The sequence below is a fragment of the Indicator indicator genome, chromosome 16, assembly GCF_027791375.1.
Source record: "Indicator indicator isolate 239-I01 chromosome 16, UM_Iind_1.1, whole genome shotgun sequence".
Lineage (NCBI taxonomy): Eukaryota > Metazoa > Chordata > Aves > Piciformes > Indicatoridae > Indicator > Indicator indicator.
This window is the reverse complement of record NC_072025.1, coordinates 11,673,109-11,685,897: the sequence shown is the minus strand read 5'-3', so window position 1 is coordinate 11,685,897 and position 12,789 is coordinate 11,673,109. Positions and strand designations below refer to the sequence as shown.

Sequence of the window (12,789 nt, the reverse complement as noted above, 5' to 3'; positions counted from 1 at the left end):
TTGTATAGCTTACAGAATTTCTGTATCGCAAAGGGTGGCATGATTAATATAACAGATGGACACAGCACCCCTGACTAAAGATGAGTCAAATTATAGGTTTCAAGGTGTGCCTGGTGTGGGGAGATGGGGCAGATGGGAAAGGAACAAAATATAAAAATTTGAAAGCAGTCCACAAATTGTAAGAGTTTACTGTGTCACATCTTTAAGGCAGTGTGGGTTACTTAGTGACCTTGGCTGAGGCACCCGATAACTATTTCAGTACAGACAAAAATCAAGTTCCTCTTTTGCTGGCTATGCTTACAGGATGCTGTGCTTTGTCCTGGCTCACCATAGCAGAGAACATGTTAGGGTCGCTTGTGAGGAATTAACGAGCATGCACCCCGGATGTGCAGGAGACAGCAGGAGTTGGCAGTACCACTGTTTGGTTTTTGCCCTTGGAGAATGGGACAAAATAGACCCTACTAGTATTTTATTAACATCTTAGTTTAATTCTGTTTGTTGGCTAAGTGGCCTGTCCTACCATAAACAAATCAAAGCAGATGTGTTCCACATGCCCTCCATTCAGCTGTAGGGAGAGCTTACCCACATATCTGGTGCAGTGTATGCCTGAACAATAGTGAAAACTGTCCTCAAAAAACTTCCTGCCGTCTGTATTCTCTTCCCTTGAGACTCGTTTGAGAACACCACTTGTGGAAATAAACATATCCTAACTCTTTTATCAGTATTATTTTAATTAATTCACTGAATACTTAGACTGATCGAAAGACCTCCCAAAGAGTATTATCAGAGGTTAAATCAAGCAGCAAAGGGGACCTGCAGAATCTTACATACATAATTCCGGTAAAATAGTCACAATGTATTTTTAGAGCTGCCTATTTTCAGAGAAAAAAACTTGAGAGAAATTCTCTGCAGAGCATGGCTAAGTGAGGCTGTTGGGCTGGTGAGCAATTTATGTGCAGAAGACTTGACTAAAGTGTGTTGTTCTTTGGATTCATTACAAGTTCTGTTGTGTATTTTTTATTGTGATGCTGATGAGGTTTCCTGTCTCTGTTGCAGATTACAGGACCGGCCCTTGCTTCACTTTGGTGACCAACCAGATGTGCCAGGGACAGCTCAGTGGAATAGTCTGCACAAAAACCCTCTGCTGTGCAACAGTTGGGAGAGCATGGGGCCACCCCTGTGAAATGTGTCCTGCCCAGCCACATCCCTGCCGCCGGGGCTTCATTCCAAACATTCGAACTGGGGCCTGTCAAGGTAAGTTAGCAGCACAGCCTCCCCAAAAGATGCTGAAATTGTTACTGGATTAATCTTAATTGAGTTACACTGCTGTGAATAACCTGTCCTAAGCCATTCCCAGATATATGTGTGAAGGATGGAAAAACATTGTCAGAGGCATTACTTCATGATTCAGTGAGTGCCTGATGTTCAAGTGAGTACATTAGTAACTTAGGTCATGTGAGAGCAGCCAGCATCATAATGAATTTCTCACTGCCAGCAGCCCTTTCCCTTGGTTCTGGCATGGTGTTTTTCTGACTGTACCACTCAATCAGTCTGTGGAGGAATTTATTCTGTTCAAAACATGCAAAAATCAGTCTGTGGCAATACTGTTCCATTTATCTTGTGTGGAATTTTTTTTAGCTAAAATTTGTTGATTTTGCATTTGTGTCTTATCTCTTAAGCTACACTGCTTTGACCTGGAGAAAAGTGCCTGTTGTGCCATTTGAAATGCCCTGTTATGTGTTTTATACAATTTTGGCAATGCATTTGCATTTGTTTCAAATTGTAAAATTCACCCAGATGTTGCTTACTTCTTTCAGAGCATGCCTTACCGTAGAAAGTCCTTACACTGCTTTTGGCTTTTATTCTAATACTTCCAGCTGTATAAATTCTTTTATTGTCTGGATGTCTGGCAGGAAACAGGAGAAAGTTAACAGGGGCAGCTATGTATTAAACTGATGTGGATTATACATTCCCAGGACCATATCTTTGGGACTGTGGGTTTTGTTGTTTTTTTGTTGTTTTTTTTTTTTTTTAATCTGTCTGACATTTTCTAATAAGTTACATTTTTTAAAATGTAAAAATAAGTTATATTTTTTTAAAAGAGCAGAGATAAAGTTTATAGATCTAAGTAATTTTATTTAATCATTAAATTCCCATGAAGAATTTCAAAGCATTCCACTTCATAAAAAATGTAGGTATCTTCTGTCACAGGCCATGTTCTAGTTGGTGCCTGCAGACAGACATGATGAACTTGAGAGAGACATGATTGTGTATGCTGCACAGCATATGACCACAACCATTCTATTCCCCCTCTCATTCTTTAGGTCAGAACTAAACTGTGCAGAAATCTGTAAATTGAGGTTCTGGACACTTCTGAAATCTTTATATGCATAAATATGTGGCCCACACCCCTGAACTCATACCACACCTACTTAGGGCCTACATCTTGTGTCAAGGAAAATCAGCAGTGACCTCTCTAGTGGATTTGTGCAGCTCCTACTAATGCTGCTTGTGCTTGCTGCACATTTCTTACTATGCAGCTACATTTATGCTAATCTGCATGTGGTGCCAACACAATTTTGGCCTTGTATGTTTGACTTGCACTTTCCAGTTTTCCCTTCTCTTGTAATGTGCTTGTAATTTCAACAGATCTGCTATGAAACCACATACTAGCTTTCTTTTTCATGCAGTTGTACTAAATCCACTCCTTTTGAAATCAGATAACATCCATTCAGACTGAAGACAATTCAGGGATTTCACATCCATATTCATTTTAAATAAAGGAAAACAGTTTAAATAAAATCCAGGTTCTCTGAAGAGAAAAAGGAACCTTTAATACTGTGTAGAGAAGTCAGAAAAAAATGAAACAAAGGGGAGGGCAAGTTTATCTTAAAAAGTAAACAGAAAATCACTGCCCACAGTCTGACTCTGTCTGTCTGAAAGTTAAATTAATATCACAGCTGAGATTTTTAAAGAGACAAAGGATGAAAACGAAAGCCAAAAGGTGGGATTTTGAAACAAACATCATGACTCAAGAGCATGGGTTTTTTATTTTTTTTTTTAAAGTCAGCTCAGTACCGTGGAGTCTAGCTGATGACTGTTACTGAAGCACAGCATGTTGCTGTAGCTTGAAGCCCGGCAGCAGTGTGGCTGTGCCGAGACTGCTGAGGCTGTGCTGGCTCTCTGTGCCTCCCAGAGTTAGCTCCAGCACAGCACTGCTCTGAGTCTGCTGCTGCAACCCTGACCTGGTCCAACCCGCCCACGGGGCCTTACCCTATGCTCTGCCATTTGGTACAGATGTGCCCCTTGGCGTTCCTCAAGCTTCCGACTTGTAGCTTCCAGGGAAGTTGCCTCTTGGCCTTTTGTACAGACATTATACTTGGCTTTTCAGACTGTAAGACACATTACAGCTGGTTCTAGGATTTATAATGGGAGATTTGAAGGCAGCGTCTCCTTCAGCATGTGTCTCTGTGCTGAAACCAATCCTAATGTGAAGCCCAAGAATTCAAGAGAGTGACTTTTACCAGCAGTAGCTGGTACTGCTTGGGGAGATGGTGGAAGTAGAGGCGTTTGGGCTGGAGAATGGCAAGGCCTCTGTTTGCTCCTGAAGGACAGGAATGGCAGACACAAGGTAGTTCCTGGGGCCTGTGAGCCAGACCTCCCCTCTCCTATAGCAGTGCCACTCCTCTGCCTGTGGTCACTTTTCTCTAGCTGTTTTACTAAGCTGTAGCAACACTTTCACAGCCAAGGGATGTTACATGTTGTTGTGCTTTAGGGCCTCTTGAAAATGTTTGTCATGAGCTTCCTACCTAGCCTGTGATGCCATCTTTGTGGCTTCATTTCCTTGAGTGAAAAAATTAAAAGCAGAGAGAGAAATAAAGAGGAAAGGAACCCTCCGAATTTATGAATATCTAAGCAAGTCATTAATAATTCCTCCTGAGATGTGAATTGTGGCTATTAAACTTCTTGAGTCAAATCCTAACCACAGCCTAAGGTAACTTGTGCTGATTTTACTGGAACAACGAGTTCATAATTTCCATCAATAATGACTATACAGTTCCCTATGCCTCTCCATGAGGCTTCCTCCGTGCCTATGGTATGCTACTCCTCCATGGACCTGCATCTCTCTGCTGGCAGTGGGCTGTGCACTGGGTGGAGTTGCCAAGATTTTCAAAGGTGCTAGTGATTTTGGATGCCCAGCTTTGGAGACTTTGAAGGAACCTGTGTTTTGGCAGGCTGTGTTCTCTGCACACCATTCCCCAGATGTTTTGGAAAAACAAAGCAATAGCAATTAGATGTTTAATGTCTGTAACAATAACAACCATGTGATTTCTTGCAGAAAATATTTAGGATACTGTACTTAATCATACTTTGCACAGAGTAATTACAAAATTAGTGTCCGTCTTCATGAGCAAGTATCATAATATTATGATGGGTGAAGAAAAGATTTAGACGTATTTACTTTAATTTCTGTGTAGACAAATTATTACGGCTGTTCTTGAGAAATGAATTAAAAATGGGTGTTTTTTTTCCTATTTTATATGATAGATGTGGATGAATGCCAAGCCATCCCTGGGATCTGTCAAGGGGGAAATTGCATTAATACTGTTGGATCTTTTGAGTGCAAATGCCCAGCTGGACACAAGTTTAATGAAGTGACACAAAAATGCGATGGTAAGAACTTTCAGAACTTTCTTCTGAAAGTAAAGTGGGGGAATGTCCTCTCTTTCTTGCCAACTTTGTTTAGAAGTTTGTCATAAATTTTCCAGTTTCGTGTGCCTTGAATATGCAAATAGCATTCTTCACAGGTACAAATAATGGCCCTTTCTCCTTCTAAACCTGAGAATCTTACATATGGGACCTCCAGCTTTTTCTGGCCTTTTAATCCTGGAACATTTTACAGACTCAAAGGTACATCTGAATCAAATTAAATATTAAAACTAAAAATACCTTTTAGCTGACATGTTGCTTTAGAAATGCTTCAGGCACATGTCTCTGTTTGGATCATTTAACCAAAAAGTGTATGTGACTGGAAGGTTCAACAAATTCCCACCTACTCAGGTAAACTTTATTTAACATTAACGGGAATTGGACACTGCTGAGCAAAGACAGTAGGACTGTGGTCTAAACTGAGCCTTACAGTTGCAGATGTTAAAGGACAACAAATACTTTGTTTTTCTTTATTGGTCATGATATTTTGGGAGTACAGCAGCTTCCAAATATTAATTTGAAAATTTGTAGTGCGTGATTATGGAATCTTGCTAATTTTTAAGTGTAATTTGATAGTATTTTTTCTCTATATAGTATAATAACCAGGTGTAGATGACTCCTTTGTCTTAAGAGAAGTAGGCTGCACCTCTAACATTGTGTTCCATTTTGGGCCCCTCACTACAAGAAGGACACTGAGTTGCTGGAGTGTGTTCAGAGAAGGGCAGTGAAGATGGTGAAGGGCCTGGAGAATAAGTGTCGTGACGAGCAGCTAATGGAACTGGAGTTGTTTAACCTGGAGAAGAGGAAGCTGAGTGGAGACGTCATTGCTCACTACAGCTACGTGAAAGGAAGTAGTAGTGAGGTGGTTGTTGGCCTTTTCTTCCTAGTATCAAGTGATAGAATGAGAGGAAATGGCCTCAAATTGCACCAGAGAAGGTTTAGAGTGGATATTAGGAAAAATTTCTTTACAAAAAGAGTGGTCAGGCATTGGAACAGGTTGCCTGGGGAAGTGGTAGAGTCACAATCCCTGGAGGTGTTAAAAAACATGTAGATGTGGCACTCTGGGACGTGGTTTAATGGCCATGGTGGTGTTAGGTCAATGGTTGGATTCAATGATCTTAGAGTTCTTTTCCAACCAAAACAGTTCTATGATTCTGTGATTTTGGATACATAAGGAGCATACTAATAAAATGTTTCAACTGCACAGTTTTTATTCATCTCCTTTACAGTACAGTCCAGATAATGCTTCAGCTCTTAAAACTGATTATTTCAGTTGTTAGACAAATTCATTTGAGCAGACAGGTTTCTGAAGTAGTTAGTGATTTTGGAGTTCCAGCTTTTGGTATCATCAAGACACGTGACCGCCACCACCCTTTCTTGCATCAGGTGCCTTTAAGGAAACACTCAAAAATTTTTAGTCATTTTGGAAGAATTTAGATTTACTCTTTCTAAAGAAAAATCTCTATTTCAAGCAAAGTTTATAATTTGATTGCAGGTTAGTGAAAGTAATTTCAGATGAGTTTGTACACAGCATGTTTTCACATTGACTGCCAATGGTTTTGGCAGAAAGTAACCCATGTTTAGGGCAGAACATTGCAAGTTGTTTCCTTCTGTGGATGAAGTACTAAGAACATGGTGAAAAGGAAAGACTGAACTTGTGCCTTGCTAAGTATTAGTATTTGAAAAACTGAAAACTGTAGGTTTGTATAGGCTGCATTATGTAAATATTCCTGTGGTATTTTTACATTGCTGAATCAAGTAAAATACCAAAAGAGTAATCACACAAAAAGCCCAAATAAGCACAAAACCCCCCTAAACAACCACCACCTTCAGAGCTAATAGTTGAGTGACTGGACCCAAGAACCTGGGGATAGTTTAGTTCTCAAATTCTGCCACAAATTTCCAGCCCCATCTTGTGAAATTCCTTTGGTCACCTGACTGCAAAGACAAGATGACATTTTCTTTTTTTTTTTTTCAGTTCCATACTTGTAAATTTTTGAACTTTGGCAGAGACTTTATTTCAGTACCTCTTCATATTACATCTACCAAGCAATTTTAGTTAAAGCTGTGTAGGTATTAATGCATGAAATAGGACAGTGATTCCACAGTTAAGAGCATAGTCATGTAACAACAGAATATCCGTTCTGCCTCTTTTTTTAATTATTCCCTTGAGTTTTCAGTCAAAATCTCCAGTATAAGACAAAGTATTTGCCTTACAGTAATTAGCTGTATTTAACAAACTGATTATGTGCTTTAACTTCCTACCTAACAAGCAGGACTTCTGCTTGGTGTAATGTGTCCTTGGTGACTGATTTAATAGAACTGGGAGTTCCCTTCTGAATTACCAGTGCTGTTTTTTCAGTTGGCCCCCTTTAAAGTAAGACTATGATAGAAGTAAGACAAACACAACAAGATGGGAAATGAAGTGTGCTGGCTGAAGTTCTCTATTAGGATAGCTTACTGAAAACAGTGTGTTGTGTTAGGTTATTTCACGACTTCATATAGCCATTCCTCTTCAAGTTGCATAATTGCTGAGGTAAATATTTTTTGTTGTGATTAGGGGGAGTTATTTTCCTGGAGTGACAGGAGTGTGAGTACATGAAGTATACTTACCTTTATAAAACTCACATACTGTACAATGATAATACTGCTTATATGAGTGTCAACACTAATATAAATTGTGAAATACTGTTTGGGTTAGGCTCAACTCTAAAATAAAGAGTGATGATTTTGCTTTTAAAAAGGTCAAACTCTATATAAACAGTGGCAATACTGACTTTTAAGACAAACATTGGTGAATTTGAGTCAGTAAATGCTTGAATATGATTCATTTGTGACTGCATTTTTCTCTATTAATTAACAGCTTTATTTAGACCAAAACTCAATTTCCACATTTTTTTGTCACTGAGACTCCTATGGTGTATAATCCTGGAGCAGAAGCCAGAAGTCTTAGCAGTGCTCCCAGGGCACTTGGATTTGGGGCTTTGGCAACACCCTTGAAGTAGCACTGAACAAAAAAGTCACACCCCTCTCATACACCCAGGCGAGGAATGTGACCCACATCAGGACAGCTAGCAAGATGCTGGAGAAGAATGTGTCCACAAGGGACACAAAGCTCTGTGCCACTCAGGGTGGATCTGGTTACCTGATTGCCACTCCAGTACTTCCACACCTTTTCTGGAAAGGCAAGCGGTCACAGAGGTCATAGAGCATCCAATGCTTTACCTAGAGGAAGAGTAATTGATGATTTTTATATTACTGAGTTTTTGTAATCAGCATCTTCAGAGGAGAAGTGGAACAGAGATCCTGTCTGCTGGCTGAAACACTCATTAGCAGTCCTGTGGGACTTTGGGTGTTCCCCCATCTGTTGGGGCCAAATTCCAATTTAGGCGTTACATTTAAATTCCTCCGATCGTTTTTAATGACTATGATATTATTCACTCCTTGCCTTGGCGTGTTGGGTGGTGTCGCAGTATTTCATCTCAGAAATTTTTGTGGTTGGTGAAATCATTATTACAGCCATGTGTCTATCTGTCTGTAGATCTCTGGAGGAGAGGTTGGACAGAGTCCTGTGATGCCATTATTTGTGGCTGAATTCTCTTCTGTCGGCAGAGCAGCTGGGTGATTGTGGATGCCTGCAACAAGCAGATGTCATTGATGACTGTAGAGAATAACCTCTCTTTCTGCTTTGCTTTGCTGATACTTCTTGTAGGTAGCATGGAAAAAAAATGAGCTGTTTTTAAGCTCAGCAGGACTCCAGGTTCCTAGAAGATGAGAGCAGTGCTAAGTAGATGCAGCTGCACTGTTAAGGCAGTCACTGGAAACTAGGGAGAAAGTAACTACACATCACAAGCATATTGATACTAATTAAGGAGTGACTGAGGCTGGCATAGGTTGTTATTCACGTGGCTAGAGATAACATAAACTCCTAGCTGTGGAAGAAACCCTTCAAGTTCCCTCTGTTCACATATGAAGCTATGATCAGGTATAAGAAGGTATTTGTTAGGGTTTTTTTTCTGCAGACTTTGAAATTTTTGCTATATTTGATCTATGATGATTATTTAGCATATAGATTGAGATTTTCTAGTGAAGAAAATAATAGAATCATAGAATTGTTTCACTTGGAAGAGACCTCTAAGATCATCGAGTCCAGCTGTCAAACTAAGACCACTGTGGCCATAAAACCATGTCCCAAAGTGCCATCTCCTTATGTTTCTTGAACACCTCCACTGATGGTGACTTTACCACCTCCCTGAGCAGCTTATTCTAATGCCTGACCAATCTTGCAGGAAAGAAATTTTTCCTAATAAATGACCCAAACCTTTCATTTTTAAATCACTGCTAAAATCCAAGGGGAATGTGGACATTGCTATAGATATTTCAGTTATTTTCTAGAAGTCTGTTAGAAACTTTGGAACATTAGAGGAGAAACCCAGGAAAGGTAAATTTTGTTGGTTGCAGTCATCCTGCTTTGAGCTATAGTCCTGTCAAATTGCATTAGTTAAACAGTGCCTAGCTGCTCAATGCTTCTATAGGGGTATTTCTGAGAAAAATTGAAGTGCAGGAAGAAGGGTGGGCATTTTAGTAGGTCCTACACTTCTCTTTGAGTCAGTATTTAACCATTGCCTCAGCAGAATGTCAGGAGATGCTGTGCTGAGATACTATGAGACATAACGGTTATGCTGCTGATCCCTTTGGTTGTTACAGGTCCCATGACTCTGCAGAATTCAAAGTGAAGAGGTTATGGTTTACTTAGAGTTCTTGTATCTCCTCTGCAAATTAAGATTTTTCATCCATTATTAAGCAGTAAAACAAACTCTCTGGCTTTTTGCAATTTACAAATACAGTATTTTCTTAGATTCTGTTTTGCTTGTGTTTATAAGATGCCTAACAAAAGATCCTGATTCAAAGCTGCTGATTATGCTTCTAATGTGTAAGTTAGGAGGGGTCTCGAACCATTCCGAATTTGATCACTAATACTAATTATAAATATCCATTTTCATGCTAGGACTGATTAATCTAACCTGTCCTTGCTTCTCCTTTTTCCTTGAAGATATTGATGAATGCAGCACCATTCCTGGAATCTGTGATGGAGGAGAGTGTTCAAACACTGTTAGCAGTTACTTTTGCAAGTGTCCTCCAGGCTTTTATACAGCTCCTGATGGCTTAAAGTGCATAGGTGAGTAGAACCCTGTAAATAATAGTACATGGTATGAACAGTGCACTAGAAATGTATTTCATCTCATGATCTTGAAATCCTTCTTTTGCATAGAAATTTGCCTGTATATTTCTTCTGAAATGAGTTTTCCATTCGCAGGATGTGTTTCCTCTTTCCTTCTTCATTGTGACCTTTAATTTTTTTTTTATCACATTTTTTATGTTATGCCTTATGTGTTGCCTTAAAATAGGCAGAACTTGTTTAACGCATCTCCTTGATAGTCATGCTCTCATGCTTGTGCTTAATTTAGCAAATATACTTGAGAAAGTAGTGTATCAAAATGTTACAACCTTAATGCAAATATTTTTTATTAAAGGAAGTAGTATGATAAGCTCAGTGTAGGACATTTGTATCTGTTTTTATGATGTTGATGATTTGGCAGTGATATTCTTTCAGGCTTTCACTGTGGTAGAGCAGAATCTGTCTTCCAAAGGCCAGGCCAGGAATCAACTGACTGTGAATTAAATGACTGCTGCTGCAGTGCCAAAGCCATGAAAGAGTAGTGTTAGTACTTACTGCTTCTAAGAAGCATACTATAGCCTGCTCTGAGGCAGGTCAAATATTAAATTAGTTTTTTTTCCTCATCTTTACACAGTAATTTTTTTTTTTTCACTTCCAGTGCTGAATTTTGAACAATTATTGTCATTTGAGAGTCAAATGAAAGGTTTATTTCCTCAGTTTTGGCTTGTTTATGTAAAGGCTCAGACATAGTGCCAGCACTGGGACTCAAGAGAGTGCTCTGTGTTTAGTACCTTTGGTAGAAGTTCATTTGGGAAAAAAAATCGAGAAAAGATTACTTCACAGACAGAAGTACCAAATGATGCTCACTTCCTGAAGAGAACTGGAAGTACTTTGGGTTATGATTAATTTTGAATAATGCCATTATATTTCTGCAGGTTGTCAGAAAGGAACTCTCTTTCCTTATCAAGAACAGCATTTTTGTAGATTGGATCCATACTGTACACTTTAAATGCCAGTGGGAATTGCTTTTATTGTTTCAGATGAATAGCTCCTAAACAACTGTGCATCTTTAAATCCTTGGCTGCTTGTACTTAATATTTATTGAGGAAACTCACCTTTATCTAACAAAAATTTTCTAGAGATGCATGCAGTTTTCCAGTGTTTTTTACCCTCTGTATTTGTAAGCTGAACTAGTTCAGCTAAAGAATTGGGCATTTAAATGATAACAAGCTGTGTTAAATAATATGCCAGACTATGAGCCATCATTAAAATTTTGGCTTTGAGTCCAAGGCAAAACGTGCTAAATGGGAAACACTATTAATTATCTTCAGATATTTCAGATTCATGTCTAGTACGTGGGCTGCATACTTGCCATGTTGACAGGGACAGAGCCCAAATCTGTATTTGAGCTGGGTGAAATACATAATCTTGATTTAATTGCAACATGCCTCTCTTAAGTGAAAAGTGCTAGCTGAACATGTCTATTCTGTTGGAGATGAGGAAGTGCTTCTGAGAAATGTATCCCCCGATGGGATTCAAAATGAGCTGCACTGGAGCCAAACATCCATCCAAAGGAAGAAGCAGGAGTTCCATTACTATAAACCTTAAAAATTAGAAAAGGCAAAGCAAAGTTATCTCTCAGATACCTCTCAGAAATGAAGAGTAGAACAGAACATCTCAACCCAAATACATGAAGAGTGTTATGAAGAAAGCTGCTAGCCCCCACTTCCAGCTGGCATAAATTTGTTTGATCAGTGTTACTTTTTGATGGCTTTTTTTTTTTAGGTGTTTGCCTTTTCAAAATAATCTATTTTTTTAGTGAAAGATTTAAAAATATTAAAAGCTGAAACAATAGTGTTCTGCTGTTCTTGCCCTTATTTATGTGGTTTACTATTTGGAAAAGAAAGAGGGAAAGAAAAATCACTTCTGGTGGAAAGATTTGGCATATTTTTTATGAACTTAGTGTCTTTTTTGTTTTCCTAATGGTACGGATTTTGGATAAACTCTTACACCTGTAAGAGGTTTGCTGTGTGTTTCCATTTTTATGGCACATTATGTGCTTGCACAGACCCTTTTCCCATGCCTGTCCATTACTGCTTTTAAATGTTTCAAACCTTGGTACTGATGAAAACTGAGAAGGATGAGTTATAGAGGATGATGATGAGGTCTCTTAGAGGACTTCCTGCCTTAGCATCCACCCCATCATCACACCAAACATCCAAATATCTCTCCAAGGATACTGGAGAACAGTTTTCTCTCCAAGGAACAGTTTGTATCAGAGCTTTATTTGATCTTTAAAACAGTGGATTAAGGGGTGAATGTGTTCAGCAGTTTAGTTGGCATCAATAGAAAATGGAAGACCAGCAAAGAGCTGAGAAGATTTTTTCCCCCGCCACCTCCATTTCAGATTGCCATCAATGATAATATAGGTAAAGTGACTATAGTTTGGAAGCAAAGGCCAACTGGCTCTTTTAGCTGTACTGCCAGTAATACATGTGTTCAGGGTTCCAGCTAATAAAAGGCAGAACCATCACAGACTGTCCTCACATATCACTGTATCAATTTCCTCAAAGTAATAAGAAACTTCCTTGCTTTTTTTATATCCAGTAGAATAGCTAGTAAATGTTACTAGTCAGATGAATCCACCATTCCTGGATAATTGAGGTACTATTTCTTTAGGGACTATTGTCTGCTGTTGCAAGGTCATATCTGCTACTTTTTCCTTTGCATTTTGACAGCAAATGTTCATATATTTCAGAAACATGCTTGGTCTGGTTTATTGTGCAACATCAAATCACACCACAGCTTATATTGAGTTTGACATGATGTGACATATTGTGCAACAATTGCTCAGAGCTTCAGATTGTTCACAAGATTTTTTTTTTTTTTAAAGTTTTGTT

At 38.9% G+C, this 12,789-nt stretch overlaps 1 protein-coding gene across 1 annotated transcript in view; it reads left to right on the top strand.

The window, feature by feature from the left end:
• The window catches only part of FBN1 (fibrillin 1), a 151,489-nt gene that overhangs the window by 51,062 nt on the left and 87,638 nt on the right, over positions 1-12,789 (top strand). Inside the window, exons 6-8 of the mRNA XM_054387954.1 lie at positions 1,057-1,254; positions 4,549-4,674; positions 9,764-9,889. Coding sequence (XP_054243929.1) covers positions 1,057-1,254; positions 4,549-4,674; positions 9,764-9,889 — 450 coding nt within the window. The remainder of the gene's footprint in view (positions 1-1,056; positions 1,255-4,548; positions 4,675-9,763; positions 9,890-12,789) is intronic.